Consider the following 17306-nt stretch of genomic DNA (forward strand, 5'->3'; position numbering starts at 1 on the left):
TAATGGAATAATTCCTCAAGATCATAATAAAGAGCTACACTTATTCTCACTGGAGCCAGCCAGCCACTAGAGGGAGGAATGATCTAGTGCTGCCAATGATTGCTATTTATTATGCTTCTGCAATTCATTATATTTTTCTTAAAGTGCATCTCATGAGGCTTGCAAAACCTTCCCATTTAAAGGAAAAAAACCATCGAGCTTTCACAGCTGGTGAAGAAAACACACAAACATGAAGTGCAAGGACTCAAGAAACAGAAAGCATACAAAAAGAGAATCTGCACGTCTACTATATCTTAGAATATATTCTGATTTTTATAGCCCAGATGAATTGTGGACCTTATTTTCAATTAATTAGGATTCACAGGGCAAATTACTTTCATAGCATTCAGCATATCATTAGAAAAATTGTAGGATTGAAGGGTTTTTCTGTGCCTTTTGTGATTCAAAGTACTTTTCTCGGTGACTAGAAAGGTCAGGTCAGTACTGAGGTTGAAAAAGAAATTTTCCTTCTATACAGAAACCAGCAACTTGCTAAAAATGTAACTTCCATATTCTTTAACAATAAAGCTACTTGAAAGTAGAAACCAAAGAAAAGACCAACACAATAACACACTCTCAGTGGCTGCATTACTAATCTTGCACCTTTCACTCCAGATTACTATGCTAAATATCCATTTATAGCAGGAAGAAAGCAATTTAGATATGTGAAACAGGTTTTTTTGTGTAGAGCTATTCACTGCTCTCTGATAAGGAGATATTCACAAACAGGAGAATGCTAAATAAAATTAAAAAGTTGCTTTTATCTGAAGAAAAGCAAGTAATTAATGAGATAGGTAATTGCTAGACATTTAGTAGGTTTAAAAATCTTAGTTTGCTGAAGGTCTATCAATGGAAGAGTCTGAATCACATTTTTTTTCCTCAACTGAGACAAATTCTGCTTGAGTTAGCAGGCCCAGGTCTGCCCTCCCAAACAGGAAAAAAACAAGCTTAAACTCAGAAGAAAAAAATTCTTCATAAAAAGACTGGAAAGCTCAAGGATCATCTCTGTTTTGAGTGCACTAAAAGCTTGGGATCTAAGTAGAAAATTGCTCCTCCACTAGCTCTTCTGGATTTTACTGTCCCTGGCTCTTAGTGGGCAATTAGGCTGCCACCAGTGTAGAACCATCCACGCTGCTGTCTACCCTCTCCAAAAAAGAGAAATCAGGAGACAATAACAGAGACAAATGTTTCTCGCAGCCTTCCAAATGGCTTTTCATCAGAAAATTCACAGGTTTTCCAGGAATAGGCATGCACAGAGTATACAGTGGGAACCCCCTCCACTCAACCAGACTGCGATTTTCAGTTGGTGTGCTTGCTTCTCTCTGCAGTACACACCATGGCAGCTTAGGTTCTGAAAAGTACTAAAATATCTTTTCCTAGCTCTGAAGGCGTTCCCTATGGGGGGAAAAAAAACAGTTAAAAAAGGCATTTTAAGATTCCCTTCTGCTAGAGTGCGAAGGGTAACGAATACAGAGAAAATTTATAGAGGAGTGGGAAGCTGTGCGTTAGCGTATGTAGGCAGGGCGTAGACGGAAGAGCATGCCCCCTGTGAGAGTAGCTGAACCACCTCTAGGACATATGTTAGCAATGGGTGTGGGCTGCACGATGGCAAGAGACAAGGAGGTCTGTCAAGCTACGAGAAGATTGTACCTAGGAATTTCAATATACGCAGCAAAATGCATCATGACTTACTGTTACTCCTAGGAGTAGCATGCTCCCCTTTGGCTTTTACACATCACAGGGAGAGCAAAGATGTGCAGCAGGTGGAAGGAGAGAAAAGAAGGGAAGCACAGGTGAAGAGGTACTACCCCCTTTTATCCCTGGCTGGAGTCTTGCCAGCCTCTGCAGTTCTTCCTCTGGCAGGGAAGTATAAGGATGATTTAACTTCTCCCCATGCTGTGCTTCACTGCTCATGCAGTATGGTGGAGCTCTTCCCAGACATCTCAGTAAGCACAAGGGAGTGCTGCTGCAAGCCTTGCTTCAGGAGTACAAAACAGGAGCCAAGAGCAAGGGGGCAATGACTAACAATGACTGTATTAGCACCTCCGAAGCCTCTTTAGAAGGTTCTGTAATTTCTGCACTAGCTGTAATGAATCAATCCTCGTGACAATCCACTGTGCAGGAGGTGTGTTATTATCCTTTTTTACCCACAGCTGGAGTTACAGTGATGCCCGTGGCAGGGAAGAGGCCAGGAAGGGAACAGCAGCAATGGGGTGCCCAGCCCTCCATCCTCAGGCCCTGCTCCCAAAGCCAGAATCTCCTCCCATGGAGGCACAGAACGCTGGTGCGGGGGCCGGTCTCCCACCATTCTGCACCTCTTTGGCAGAGGAAGGGGCATGACACCTGAGAGCTTTGCAATTTCAGTCCTTCATTTTAATTGCTCAACTGATCCTCCCCTTCCCTATAGGAACACTGCAAGCCAGGCTCTTGTTCCAGGTGCACCTCTCAGGCTCTTTTTTGACCTGAGAAACACTGAGCAGCCAAATCATATGTTAGAGTGCTCCTGAACTATAATTAATCTCAGTGTATCATTTTTTATGGAAGAGAAAGCTGTTAAATTTGTCTGAATTCAAAAAACTTGGAAGAAGAGTGGCAAGATAATGTTTTTTAACAAGCAGCTTGATTAATTCATGGCAGAGGTTATCATCCCATTGTGTTGGGTAGGAGGCTGACATTTAAAACCTCATATCTACTTTGTCAGAAGGGAAAACCCCCCCTTGATAGCTCAGATTTTAAATGCTACACTTGAGACTTGTAAACAACACACTGCAGAATCCAACACTGAGGACCCAGATCCCAATTGCATAGTATTCCCAGGGACTATCAGAGAAACAGTCGACAATCATTTTTATGTGTCTTAGTCCTATTAAGTCTCATGCCTTAGGGAAAAAAAAGTGTTGATTTTATGTACGATGCATATGTCCCCGTGAAGCAGGATGCCATCCCAATGGATATCTAAGGCCTGCACTGGGGACAGTAGATAGCCCAGGGAGAAAGGCAAGGGATTTACATTCACCTCCGATCTAACCTGGATCAGGTCTAACCTTCCCATTCTGGCCGGCTTCAGTCCTGTCCATGATAGAAACACTGAGGGAGTAATTGTGAAATATAAGATAGTGTAATAGAAAGTGTAAGATTCAACTCAGAAGTAAACTTTTATCTGTTTTTAGCTACTAAACAAGACTAATTTTACTTTTCATCTCAAGAAATGAAAAAATACTCTATTTATGAGAAGGGTTTAGATTTTTAAAAAATATTGATAACTAAAAATGTTCTAAAACAGACTTGCAAATAAGCATCAAGAAAACCTAAAATCAGAGTTTCAAGTATTACTTTACATATCAATTTTATTTCATCCTCTTCTTTAAAAATATTCCTTAAAAATAAAGATTTTCCCTCTATTTATTTTTTATTACTGTCTATTTTGTACCTCATTTAAAGGACTTACACAAAACACATAATCTGAGAACATATTCAAAAGAAGATGAATCTCTGCAACTACCGTGTCAAAATATGGCCCTGTTTTTTAAAGAGACAGCTATTTGAGTGATTCATGGCTTGCATGAACCTCAAATGGATTATTTTATTATTCTTTGGGCTGTTGCCCTAAAGGGAACTAGTTACATTAAATAACAAACTTCCATTATATGGACATACTGATTCCGAGAACAGGGGAAAGAAATATAGTCATAACAGGCAATTTCAAAGGAAAATGAGGGCTTGTCTATCTTCTGCCAGAGGCAAAGCACTCAGATGGATACCACAGTCATCACAGAGATATAATGAATCTGATTAACTTCTCTGGAGATGGAACAATTAGAGCTGATGGGATAAAGCCTGCTTGGCGTTCACGTGTGTTTGCACAGGGATCAGTGTGCAAGGGCTTCCTGACCGCTGGTCAATGGCAAGGCTGCCGCAGCTGCTGGGCTGTGGTCCTGAGATACTGCAGAAGTTCTGTCTCGAGAAATGGAGCAGGGAGCAAACCCATTTGCTGAGGAAATCAAAGATAGCTTGAAGTCCAACTGAGTGCAACTACCCACCATGTCTGTGGCGGCAGCAATGCAGCACCAAAAGGAAGGAAGGCTTTTTAACACAAACTGCATGCCTTCCCAGTGAGAAAGGATGCAAAGAGAAGGATCCAAGAGTGCTAGCAACAGACCAGTTCTATTCGGGACAAGAAACTGTGGGATAAAAGAACTGTGAAAGGCTCACAAGGATGATATTAGTAACAGCACTAGTGAAAAAAAAAAATTAATAATTAAATGACCACTATTGAAAATTTAGCAGGAAGATGTGTTAGGATCAGGGCTATGACAAATGAAAGCAGAAGAAACTGCTACACACTCATTATTTCCAAAGGCTTAAAATTTACTATAAAAGGAAATAAATAAGCAGTAGGGAGATGGAAATATAGAAATAGTTGATATGTCATTCTGTCACTGTGTGAAGGGACAATGACTCTTAAGTGTAGTCTTCTTCATGCAAATCTTGTCTCTTTTAATGGAGAAAGGACATAGCTAAGTACTGCGTTTTATTACTTGAGAATATTAAGGAATCACTTATTAAAAAAAAAGAGAGAGAAAAGGGACCGCAGAAATAGTGGCTTAGTGCTGACACTCATTCCAGCCACTGTTAGTCTAATATCTTATTTATGAATAAGGCATCATCCACTCCTTCTTGTTCATCACAGGGAAACAACAACTGCTTTGTACCTCAAATCAAAGGATCTTTAAGTAGGGGGCAGGGAAGAGGTTGGGGGAGAGGGGGAAGAAATAGGCAGAGTTACTGCTCTGCCAGAAATGACATTCTACCCAACAGTAAATGTCTGAACAACTGCAGTGGAACAGCCTGACTCACCAGCATTTCAAACAAGTCTGAGCAGCGTATCTCTGCCAAAGCCCTGTTGTCTCACAGCTCTTACAGCCACATGGCTGACATGAGTCCGACAGATCCTACATCAGGCTGAAATCCATGGCTAGAGGTTTATATTGGACCTTATTGACTAGGCAGTGCCATCATTTCTGAGATTTCTAACACTTTTGATTGCAACTTCACAGGGTAGTTGAATGACATGTTGGTTACATCCCATTAGAATAAGGTAGAAAAGACTTTTCAAAGTAGAAATTTTCTCCCTGTGAAATTCCATCTTTTATAAATATAATTTCTATTACTGCTACAAACATAAATATTATGTGATTAAGCTGACTCAGTTGATGTCATTGACAGCATTTCGCCCAGAGTGTTTGTAAGCTTTCGGCATTATATATTTATCCTTGGTTTTGAGATTTATGCCAAGTTCAGAACCAAATAACTTATTTAAATGTGATAAAAGCGAAGTAGCAGTTTTATGTTTTGTAAAACAAAGAGTGAAAGTAAAAAATGAAATAAGAACCTTATATTATTTATCATTATAGTACATCTTCCAACTTTTGTTATGCAGACAGTACTAAATAAAGTTCATTATGAGAGAGTTTTAGTAAATGTCTATATCATAGCTATTTTTCTGTGATAAAGCAATAAATAACTGTGAACATTTTTTAGCAATAGCCCAAGGAGGACTACCTCCCCAAAGAAGTTTTTCAAGATTTCCTTTCACTTGTAGAGTAATGAAGGCTTAGCACAGATTTGCTGTAGCAATTTTCATTATATATAAAAGAGGACAAATTTGTATGCTAGTCCTGAAAGTTCCTGAGATTGCCTTCAGCATGAAACATCACTGTCACAGTGCAGAGTTGCACAGACACAACCCAAGCATGGCTGCCAGCCCAACGTCATATAAAGAGAGAGAAGGATTTGGGTGCTCTGGATGTGGCTGCTGGCATTTGGGGATGACAAAACCAGTTAGTGCTTTCTGTGGTCACTGGGCTTGCTGCAGGCAAAGCTGCTGGGCAGCTGGGGTGCAGGCTGGTTGGGTAGCACAGCCCTTCTGGGGGGACAATGGGAACCTGCATTTTTCACATCAGCGAATTAAACAAACAGTGATTACGTGATGGTTCTCTGTCTTTGTGGTGTACACTGATTAAGAAAGCAAACACGATGTAAAAAAATCTTTGAGGATTTTCTCTCATTTCTCCAGTCCTGAAAAGATTTATAACTTCATTAGGAGGGGAGGAGACTTTAAAAAGTCAAGTCTCTTCAGATGAACTTTCATTCACATGTGTCACAGGGACTAGAGTGATATTTGATGCTTGCAGCTACTTCAGTGGCTGTACACTTCCTTTGCTGCCATGTGCCCCTAACCTTCACCCCATACTGCACCCAAGCCAGCAGAGAATTACTAAATTAAGTTGAAAGTTGCTCTATCTTAGCAGTAATATAATCACAAAAAAATACAAGAAACAAATAACTGGACATCAATAAGACTTAGTATCTTTTATTCGTGAGGGCAGAGCCATTCTTCATTCTCAACTCTCTTTCTTCCACCCTAACACGATGCAAGTTAACAGGAGATTCAAAAACATGCCTGCAGAAATGCTATTTGTCTTTCATATTAAAACTAAAGCAATATACACTGTTTTAACTTTTCCATTTTTAATCTGAAAGGGCTCCACCATTTCACAGTGAAAAAAAAGATTGCACTTCTAGTTGATCAGAATAGAAATTTATTATGAATAATTAACTTAATTATTATTGCCTGTTTCCTTATTTTATTATGTAGAACACTAAGGACTCCAGAATGAATTTTGTGCAAATGCACATCTCTTTTTATGCCTGTGAATTTTCTGCATGACAGATTCAATACATCAGCTGAGCTCCCCTTAGCAAACTAAACCAGATAGTACAAGATCACATACCAAGGGTCAAGTATGGTATGGCTGGCAGCAGTGGGAACATAATTTCAAAATGCTAGTGATGAAATAACATTTAAAGAACATGAAAGAATTGCGCAGCACTGCTGTGGGTGGGATATCTATATTTACTGTTCAACAGCAGGCCTTCAGGAATAATTTGGTCCTGATGAGAATTTTATTTTTATATTTAAAAAATAAGTTAAGACAAGGAAGTAAGAACAGTGATAATGGGTATATTCAATAGCCTGAGAAAGACAGACAGAGAATCCTAAAAGGTAGATCTGGAGGGGTCTTCAGGAGGTCATTTGGTCCCTCCTTCTACCCTGAAGCAGAATCAGCAATACCTAAATTTGTCCTGACAGACATTTTTTACCATTTTCTTGAAAACGTCCAGTGAAGTGATTTCTTTTGGCAATCCACTCCCATGCTTAACTATCGTTACTGTTAGGAAAATTTTTGTAACATATAGCCCTTGTGTATGCCCTTGCAGTCTAAGGCAGTACTTTTTCTCCTGTCTCCACTGGACATTTTTAAGTCTATTTCTGAGGCAGCCTTTTAAGTCAGTGGGCAGAAGTAGGGTTAAAAATAAACAAGACCAGTTTGGCACACAAACATGCAGGTAGGCTGTGTACAGACTATACACTGAAAGAGGTGGCTGAAAAACACATTTTGGTGTTGTAATTGTAATTGTTTTTGTAATTGTAATTGTAACTGTTTTCTTAACACAAGCCTTAGAAGTGCCCATTTGATCCATAAAATGCAGTGATATGTTTTGCTTTTTAAAACAGACAATGAGGTGAATTTGCATTCATCAACATAATTTTCTGTAAAATGCATAATTATTTATAGGATCTAACAGAGAGAAGCAAAGAAGTTGGAAGTCCTAACTTTCATCTGTAACTATGTTGAACATAAAGCTAAATCTTATGCAAAGGTGAGCCAGATGACTAGATAGAGGACAAGGATTTTAATTTCTGCAAATAAAGCAATCATCTAAATGAGATTGGCATTTTTAATCAATTACTGACTTACAAAACTCTTCTTTAGTATTGCCGAAAAATCACACTTTGACTATTAAAGTTATAGGCTTTTTCTTTTTTGGCTAGTATTTATGCCTGGAAAACAGAAGGCTCCAGGTTGACCTTCCTGTGGCCTTTCAGTACCTAAAGGGGGCCTGTAAGAGAGCTGGAGAGGGGCTTCTGACAAGGGCATGTAGTGGTAAGACAAGGGGGAATGACTTTCAACTGAAAGAGGGCAGGTTTAGATTAACTATTAGGAAGAAATTCTTTACTGTGAGAGTGGTGAGCACTGGAGCAGGTTGCCCAGAGGAGTTGTGGATGCACCATTCTTGGAGGTGTTCAAGGACAGGTTGTGTGGAGCTGTGAGCAACCTCGTCTAGTGGAAGGTGTCCCTGCCCAAGGCAGGGGGGCTAGAATGAGGTGATCTGTAAGGTCCCTTCCATTCTATGATTCTATGATTCCATATTTATTTTTATGTAATTTAATGGTAACTGTTTCATTTCCTCAAATTTCGGCATACAAAGGTAAAAGTACAAGAGGGACAACAACAGTAGTATAGGTCACAGATTACAACAAAATTCTCACTTCTTGTCTTAGAGAAAAAAGAAATAACTTTATACAAATGTGACAGTATTGGTATAACAGGGCATATGAAGCTAGGTGTGGAATAACAGAAGGGTAAGTTTTAGGATGACATAAGCTACCAGTGAGATTGTAATATCTAGGGAGTCTCAGTTTCATTGTAAGATAAACTTATGGGGATCATCACAGAAGTAGAGAGGAGTGCTCATCCTACCCATGTACTATGCAGTGAACTGTAGGGATGTCCTGTCTCCACAGAGGGTTGTACAGAGAGATAAGTGGATTGATTTCTGTACTGTGAAGGCATACATGCCTTTGTGTGAGGGGAAACAAAGCCTAGAAGGGAAGCTGCCATGGGGCACAAGCTTTCTCTCATGCCCATCAGGGATACTAAGCCTTAACTGACTGCATATGCTTTATAAATTCATCAATAACAACTGTTCATTAAAAACTCCAAGCTCAAAGTTCCTTGAATAAATCAATATCCCCTGCTCCTTAAATGCCATGTACACAAAAGAGATGTCAGTTGCCATAAGGAAAGCATTGGCTTCAGAAGTATGACCACCTACTACCTCAAAATAAATATATTTTTCTTTGTCTTGCCTTTCAAATTTTCTTCTGACTTATAAATTATTCACTGAACTTAATCATACCTGACACACAAGCATGAAAAGTGAGGACTGTGTCCAACAGCTTCTCCCTAGTTTCAGATGGAAGAGAGAATGGATTGCAATAATATGAATAAAAAGTTAAGTAATATATCATGCATCAGTGACTACGAGCTAGGAAAGTTACTACCTAGGCAAATAATAGTTCCAGAATACTAATCCTCAGGCTGCATGTCCAAAGCTCAGGGAGATGCTCCTGTCTCTTTAATGTGAAATCCAAAAAACTCCCTCTTCCAGAGAACAAACAAAACACACCTCAAGGAAAATAAAAACAATTCTTTCCAGTTAGCTACAGGTTTGATGAAAATGAAAGAGACTGCAACATGAAACAATTAAACTAACTGTACTGAAAACATACTGCAAAACACTAGTGAAAGGTTAATCAGACTTATTCCTTTTGTACTAATTAGCAAAGTAGTTGTTCCCTAATTGGAAGTCACTCAACAAGAAAGAAAATTAACAAGCTTCCCTGCATGTGTCTAAAAATATTCACCATCATGAAAATGTGGTATTGTACCATCTCTCTTTTCCCTCTCCCTTCCCCCATGTCTGTGATCTGGGTCAGATCATTTCAGCAGAATGAGGACACCACGTAAATTAAAAAAAAAAAAAAAGTATGCTTTTGTTTATATGACACCTTTTTTTCTGGATATTTTGGGAGTACCTTATAGTAATATAGAAACACCTCAAGTAAATAGGAGCTCATTCCCAAGCCCGGAACGGTTATCACATCTAAGGATGTATGCTGTGCCTTGTGATGAAGTGTAGTGTAAGGACATCAGCTTCAATTTGCTCAAATGCCAGAAGAGCCTAGCCAGTGTTTCAGGCTACAATTATCTTTCCATCTCTTACGATTTCCCTCAGTATAGACACTTCCCCAGGATCAATTCTACAAGGATCAGGGGATTTTCTATCTGAAACATCTTATACTAAGTAACAATGCGGTGGTTTGATTCTCTTTTCAAGTCATCCTAGCAGAGTTGGTTCTGCAACTCTGTCAAGCTTTGATTAGTAATATAGGTTGACTCTAGCTTGGTAGTTTTTCCTCCAGAAACTGACTTGAACAATTCTCAGAAAGGTGATGAAAAAGTTGGAATTAAGGATGTATAAATCCGATCTACCTCTTTCTTCTTGCTCTTGTCACCGCTACTAAGCTTGCTACCAGATTCTACCACTTGACTGAGCTTGATTATCTATTGTGATTTTATAGGATATTAAGAAAAATGACACAGAGGTTTTCAAAACAGTTTTATCTTCAGATTCCCATAAACATACAAGTCAAAAGTACTTATGATATTTGTATTAACACATCAAAATGTAAGTGTGAGTAGGCACATATTTTGAAATATTAATTTTGGAATGTCTCTGATAAACTTTAGAGTTAGGAATTGTTTGGTTTATTCTAAGTATCACCCATCTAAGCAGTAAATCATAGGAATAGATTCAGTGGTGACAGAAGTTATATAGACCAATTCTTTACCAGGAGACAAAAAGGAGAAAAGCCTAATGCTTTTTGCTTATATACTCACATACTTTTTCATCATCAGTGGTGAAACCTGGTGCTTTAAAAAGTGTTTGTGGTGTTTAGAATTGTGTTTCTCCAAGTCACATCTGACTGGAAAAACAACAAATGTCTAGTAAAATACTTTGAAAATAAATATTTGCTAAGAAAAACTTAATTTCTGTTCTTACTTCTCTCCTTTTTACATAAATCCTATAAATGCATCTCCAAAGTATCAAGACAATTGACATTTTCAATTCACTAATGATCACAGAGTAGAACTTGTCTCAGAAAAAAATCTACATGATCAAATATGAGTTCAAAGGAACAATGCCACAGCTGTATATAACCCAAACCGATGTCAATAAATAGATTACCATTAAGTTCTGTAATATTTTGCAAAAACAAAAAACCCCACCAGCACCACCACCAGCACAAAAAAAGCCCCAAAAGCACCTCCCCCAAAAAAAACCCAACAAAAAAATCCACCCAAAACCCCAACAAGAGCAAACAAAAAATCCCACCCAGAATTCAAAAGACTCTAGTGGCTGAAGTCCCCACAATAGCAGCAATGTTGACTTTGGAAGCATAATCTGAAGCTGTACTTTTAACAGAGTGTGCCTGCAAAGGAAAAGAGGAAAGGGGGAAAATGAAGTGGAATAACTATGGTGACAGGATCCATCCCTTAGATTTCTTGTCCTCAACAGAGTTTTCCAGTTCTTTTCATATTCCTTATCTTTCAGGCTGGGAAAATGCTGCCATCACATTATTCCCAGTGCTGACTCACCAGCTAGTTTGCCCATAGTCTTTCAAAGGAACAAACAAGACGGCTGCAGATCCTTCTCTGACTTATCCAGCTACTTCACAAAGTTTGCTGGAGCTTCATATCTTTCAGATTTCAGTCTTTCTAGCAAACTTGCTGAGAGTTGGCCAATGGATTCAAAAGTTATTGGGAGGTGGATGTGACAGGTTGGCATGTGGACAGCAATGGAATTGCATACTTTTTTCCCAACAGAAACCAGGCTAAAAATGAACAAAGTACATACAGATAGTGAAGGGATATGTCCTGAATCAAACTCAGCTGTAACAGAATTGTCAGATATCTGTCACCTGCACCCTCTTTAGAAGTTAGATAACCAGTCCATTTTTAATCTGCTTACAGGTAAAAGATAAACTTCTGCCACTTCTCAGGAATGGGAAAGAAAATACCACCTTTGTTTTCAGCTGGATCAGTTTATCTAGTCTGTGAAAGCTTAAACACCAAGAGGATACTGCCACCAAAGACAGAGAAAAAAATCTGCTTACTTTCTGGTAGGATAATGAGAATGCAGCAGCGGAGGTGTGTATTTCAAAATCACAGCAAGCTGTGCTTTATCCAGAATGGTCCCACAGCATTTGACACATGTACTGTAACCACATGGAAACCATGGCAATGGAGGAAAATTGTAGGAGGGAGACTGTATGGTATAGCAAGGAAAAAACCTTGGCAAAACCAGGAAAATAAATTTTTATTATGTAAAGGAGATATGACACAGTTGTGCTGTTCAAAGGTTATTCCTCACATAAAAAGAAACATTGGTAATAATGAAAATCCTTTCTTAGAAGAGTAGGCGCATGAGCAATGGTAGGTAGGTAGGTGGGAGGAACAGTGTGGGTTGTGAGACCAATATTAGACTTAAAGTATTCAGAGAGGAAAAGTCCCACAAGATGAAAAATCCCTTTAAAAACAACAGTGAAAGCAAAAGGGAACCTGTTTTTAAGTTGTTTGCTTTGCCACAGATGAAAGTGAAGCCAACTAGAGGCTGTATATAGCAAACAGAGAAAGGGAGTAGCAGAAAGAAGTACAGAAGATCCCTGACAGTTACTGCTGTAGAAACACCTTTGTTCTTCACAGACAGAAAAAGCATAATTAAAGGAATGAACTAACACTCAGCTTTAAGGTGTTAATATCCTGCAAGGTCAACTAGAAGGTCCACTAGTGACAGCAAAAGGCTGCCTGCTGCCTAGAGTGGCTTTTGGCTCATTTCCACAAAGCTCTTATTCAGGTGCAAATTGAACTCAACTGAGTAAGCCAAGGAAATAACTTGTTATCACACATCACACATCTGCTTGATGACCTATGAGTGAGTTAGGGGTCCTAGTTTAGTCTCTATCCTACACACCAGCAAAAATATCACAACTCTCAGAGTAATCAGGGTAGACATGAGATGAAGAAGCAATGTCATGGTCAAGGCGAAGTCACATTGCTAAAAAAGTATGAAGAAGTCTGCAAGGATCTAGCTTAAGAAGACTTTAATTCCCAGAGCAAACACTTAGCTGTTTCTCATACCCCCCCCCCCCCCGAAATTATCATGTTCAGCAGAAAGGAATAAAAGCGATGCATAATTATATATCATACAAATTGCCTCTGAAAGTGAAAGCCTTCCCAGGAAGAGATATTTCTATAAAATATCAGCATAGATTAAAAGAGATCATTCTATGTCATTCCAATTTATGTTGCATAGTCATTGAAAAAGAAAAGTTATTTCATGTTTTCTCCTCTTTTTTGTTTTACTATCATTTACCATTTCCTTCTTCTATCTTGTGATTTACATCCTACTTCTGCACAGCTCTCAAACTTACATGAATTTTACAGAGTACAGCTTAAAATGAAAAAGATTCCTAAAAGCTTTTCTGAATAGGAAGGGATTAAAAACCATGTGAAATTAAGTATTTGTACAAGCACTTTGCTGAATTACAGTGACTTCAAAGCTAAACACAAAAACATTTGCTGCCTGGTCCCTCTGATCCAACATCCTCTGTGGCTGAATAGTGACATGCAGGACTTTTTATTTTTCATAATTTTATATATTCTTTTGCAAATCTTTTATCTACAGAGAACAGAAATGACCACAAGCAAATACACTCACTGTGGTGCATTGTACTTCATGCACATATTATGGAACTCTGGAACTCATGTTTCTAAAGATTCAAAAAGAATAAGCTCCGTGCCTGATAGTGTGTCCGTGCATAAAGCATGGCTTGATGGAGTTTGTGGTGGTATGTAACATTTATGTTCACCTTGCAGAGGTTGCAATTACTGGTCTCAGAGGAGGAGTTTTGGCTCAGAAAAGGATGTGGTAAAGTCTTCTGCATGATGAAAGGAATCGCTGGATCCCCTGAGCAAGCACCAGCTAGATTATGAAAATCCCTGCAGAAACTGAGACTGCTTTTGCCTTTGGACACTAATGGAAAGACAGAGCTGAAGCAATTGCTGACTTCCCTTGAGACAAAATCAGGCAGGCTGCTATGGGGAGCTGCAGTAAGCACGCCTTTTGCTGCTAGTCTATTCATTGCTGATGTCAAGAGCATGACATTCTTAACAAGGATCAAACACTTTTCTCTAAAATCTATTTCTCAGATAAGGTCTATGGGAAAAAATGGGGTAGAAGAGGACAAGGAAGGAGAGGAAATTAATAAGGGAAATGCAGAAGTATTCTTTTGATGCTAATCATGGATATCAGAAGATATAGAGATACTTTTAATTTTTTCTCCATTTTAAAGCTACAGCCTTGGGGAAATCATACTAAAATTAGGTTATTTTTGGTCCAGTGAACTATGATTCACTATTATATCTAAGAATTTTGTAGAAGACAGACAAGAACAATCGTTGATTTTAAATCCACACTATTTTCTTATATAGATATAATTTATTTTCTTGCTTTAGGGTACTTAATTTTAGAATTATTTAAAAAAAACCCACTAATACCAAAATTGTCAATTTGTGCAATTTTCCTGAGAATTTGGGTGGCTTTTTTAAAAGGCCCAAATAAAAGTAAAACACATAGTGACATTTAAAAACCATAAACTCATGATTCTTTTTGACTAGAACTTTCATAAACAATTAAACAAGTTCCAGGTTTTGGTTCTCCACAAAGTACAGTGCAATTCTGAGTGGAAAACACGGATTTGCCTACTTTCAAACAGACTTTGTTCTTTTTAATTAAATGTCAGACACCCTCTTATGAGTTGCAAAGACTAGCTTAGGGCTAATTTCACATGTTGAGTATATATAAATACACAGTTTTGCAAAGTTTTGTAGGCCAAATCTATAATTCAGGGAAGTACTTAAAGAGCAGACCTGCTCTTTACATATCTGGATACTCAACACTAACATGTTAAAATACTTTGCAATTTTCAGAATAATATCGAAATGCATCCCCAAATTTACTCTTGTTCAGAAAAAAAACATGCAAAATAAGCATGACCGAACACACTTGTTCAAATATTTTCTCAACCAATAGCTGGAAGTAAAGAGTAGAAACAAATAGGAACAGAAACTGTATGTCTTAATGGAGAGCTCTATATGTTGTAGAAAACATGGACTTACTTGAGGGTGGTGAGCTCTGTAAGGGATGGCTGGGTGGCCTTGAGATAGCTCTCTCTCCGTGCAGCAATCTTTGGAGATGGCTTCGGACTTGTGTCTGAGTCTCCACTGTCATCATCCCCCATGGCTTTGATGTAACTGCCACTACGCATTCGTCGGCAGGGAATCTCGTCATCTTTTCCTCGTGGGGTGTACCCAGTCCATTCATCTTGAGGAACCTAAAGTGATAAACACAATTCTCATTTTAGTACACTCCTGATGTTATTTCATAGCAAGATTTGACTGTGATAAGCCACAACAGAGCCATAACAAAAACTCTGATGGCCAAAGGCCCATTCTCAATCGTATTTGACCACGTGTTGCTGTTTGCAATGGAGACCCATTCTCCCTCTGCATAGTCACAAGCATGTCTGGAGTTCTTTGCTATTTTCCATTACTTCATTGGGAAGTTTCTAGCAAACATGCTGACACAGAAGCCTCAGTAAGGTCTAATACTGGGCTGGACAAATCTGTTTTTTTTGGGATATTTTCATTCGAAGCATTTATAAAACAGATCAGGGTGCTTTTGGTTCAACTCAACATACTGAACATCCCTGGGGAGGCACAAAGGCTGAAATGTGAATGTCTATATTACAATGTTTTGTGATAGAGTGTGCATAGGAACACTTACCGGGATGATTTTGGTTCAAGATACATTTCAGATTAGTGGAGCTATGTATTAATCATCACAAAAGTAGGTTTGCAAGTGTGAAATTTTACTACTATTGCTTCTATAGCATAATTTGTGTGACTGAACACCTGACAGTTTGCAGGGATCCTCCTTTTAAATTGTGTTAGGCTGAGTGTCTGAGTCATACATCTCTTTATTCCTTCCTTTTTTCTTCTTCTTATTGATGTGCATTATTTATCTGAAGTGTGTCTTGTCCCTTCTTTTTACTGGAAATCTGGAACACTGGGAATGTGCATTCATGAGATTTTGAGACATAACAAAGGACAGTCCAAGAGCAAAGTGCTCTTGCCCACTCATTGTCTCCTTTCCTCTGCTCTTGGGGCTTCTGACCATGTAAACCAACATCCTTCTTTTTCCTGTAACTACAGAAACAACACGCAGTGGAGTAGGGTTTTTGAAGCTATTTTGCAGAAACGCTGCTTTTTATGCTAAAGTTGAACCCTCAAAAGGGCTTTTTAGTAAACACAGTTTGTGTTAGACTTGAATACAAGTAGCTGTGAATTTTTAGTTTGCTGCTTTGATTATTCTCAGTGAATCAAGTCTATAAAGCCAGCTATAGCTATAATGCTCAGAAAACCTTAGGAGCCACATTAAACAAGGAGTCACGAATCTGGGTTACTAAATTTGTCTTGCAACTTACAAATACTAACACCTACCAGGATAATCAGTGTGTCTTTTCTATGGAAAGTCTGGTCTTCATCAACATTGAACTTTGGCTGAGGATCTTGTGTATCCATTGCTTCCCAGTTTACAACCAGGGCATATACACACCAGTTTGTTTAGAAAACCAAAACTGAAACATTGAAATGTTTGCTAACAGTTTAGCTGTTTATTCCCACGACAAATATAAGTCTAAGTCCAGAGGCTGTAAGGCCTTTCAACTGTTACCGTTAATATAAGTAAAATTTTTGATGGCCTTTTATCAACCTATACTGCTATAAACTGCAAATCAAAACCCACTGTGATATACAAAGGAACAAAGATTTTTAATGGTCCTAAGCCTTTATCAACTTATTACTAATTATAACCAATTTTATTAATTAAACTATTCACAAGCTATGCCTTTGCTTTGTTTCCTGATGATTTCAAACCCAAGACCCTGCCAACTTTCTTCCTCCATGGACTCTTCTTTCCCTGATACTGACATAATGATTTAGGGCTTTCCTTGAACTACCAGGCTCAAACAGCCCTTTCCTCTTGTGTTCTGTTCTCCCAGATCTCTCTTGGTCAAGTTTGGCCTTGAAACTCAATTGGAGCTTTAATATTTTCCTCAAAGGACTGAAGATTTAATCCAGGAAGTCTACTTTAGTTTGCACCTTTATCAATATTTCTTCTTATGACTCAGTCTTCCTTCTCAGGACTTAGACCTCCTTCTCAACTGCTACATGTTTTATTTAACTAATTCTTTCTATGTGCCTTTTTAAAGTAAATTTCCATGTTGTCTTTAAATATCCTTTAGTTAACAGCTCTGGTAGCTCTACTTCTGAGAGACATTTAATTTCTTATCTTCCAGCAGCTTGCAGTGTTTGTTGCATACTGATATTTTTTTTAGAAATACATTTTCCTGTCCTTCAAGAATATAAATTCCTTAAGGCAGGAATATAGCTCAA

At 38.4% G+C, this 17306-nt stretch overlaps 1 protein-coding gene across 8 annotated transcripts in view; it reads right to left on the bottom strand.

Annotated features, from left to right (window-relative positions):
- Window positions 1–17306, bottom strand: part of DLGAP1 (DLG associated protein 1) — a 414143-nt gene that overhangs the window by 111260 nt on the left and 285577 nt on the right. For all 8 annotated transcript variants that reach the window (XM_064656132.1, XM_064656077.1, XM_064656082.1 and 5 more), the window contains one exon: window positions 14970–15184. In XM_064656132.1, coding sequence (XP_064512202.1) covers window positions 14970–15184 — 215 coding nt within the window. The remainder of the gene's footprint in view (window positions 1–14969; window positions 15185–17306) is intronic.

Source organism: Pseudopipra pipra, chromosome 1 (genome assembly GCF_036250125.1).
Source record: "Pseudopipra pipra isolate bDixPip1 chromosome 1, bDixPip1.hap1, whole genome shotgun sequence".
Lineage (NCBI taxonomy): Eukaryota > Metazoa > Chordata > Aves > Passeriformes > Pipridae > Pseudopipra > Pseudopipra pipra.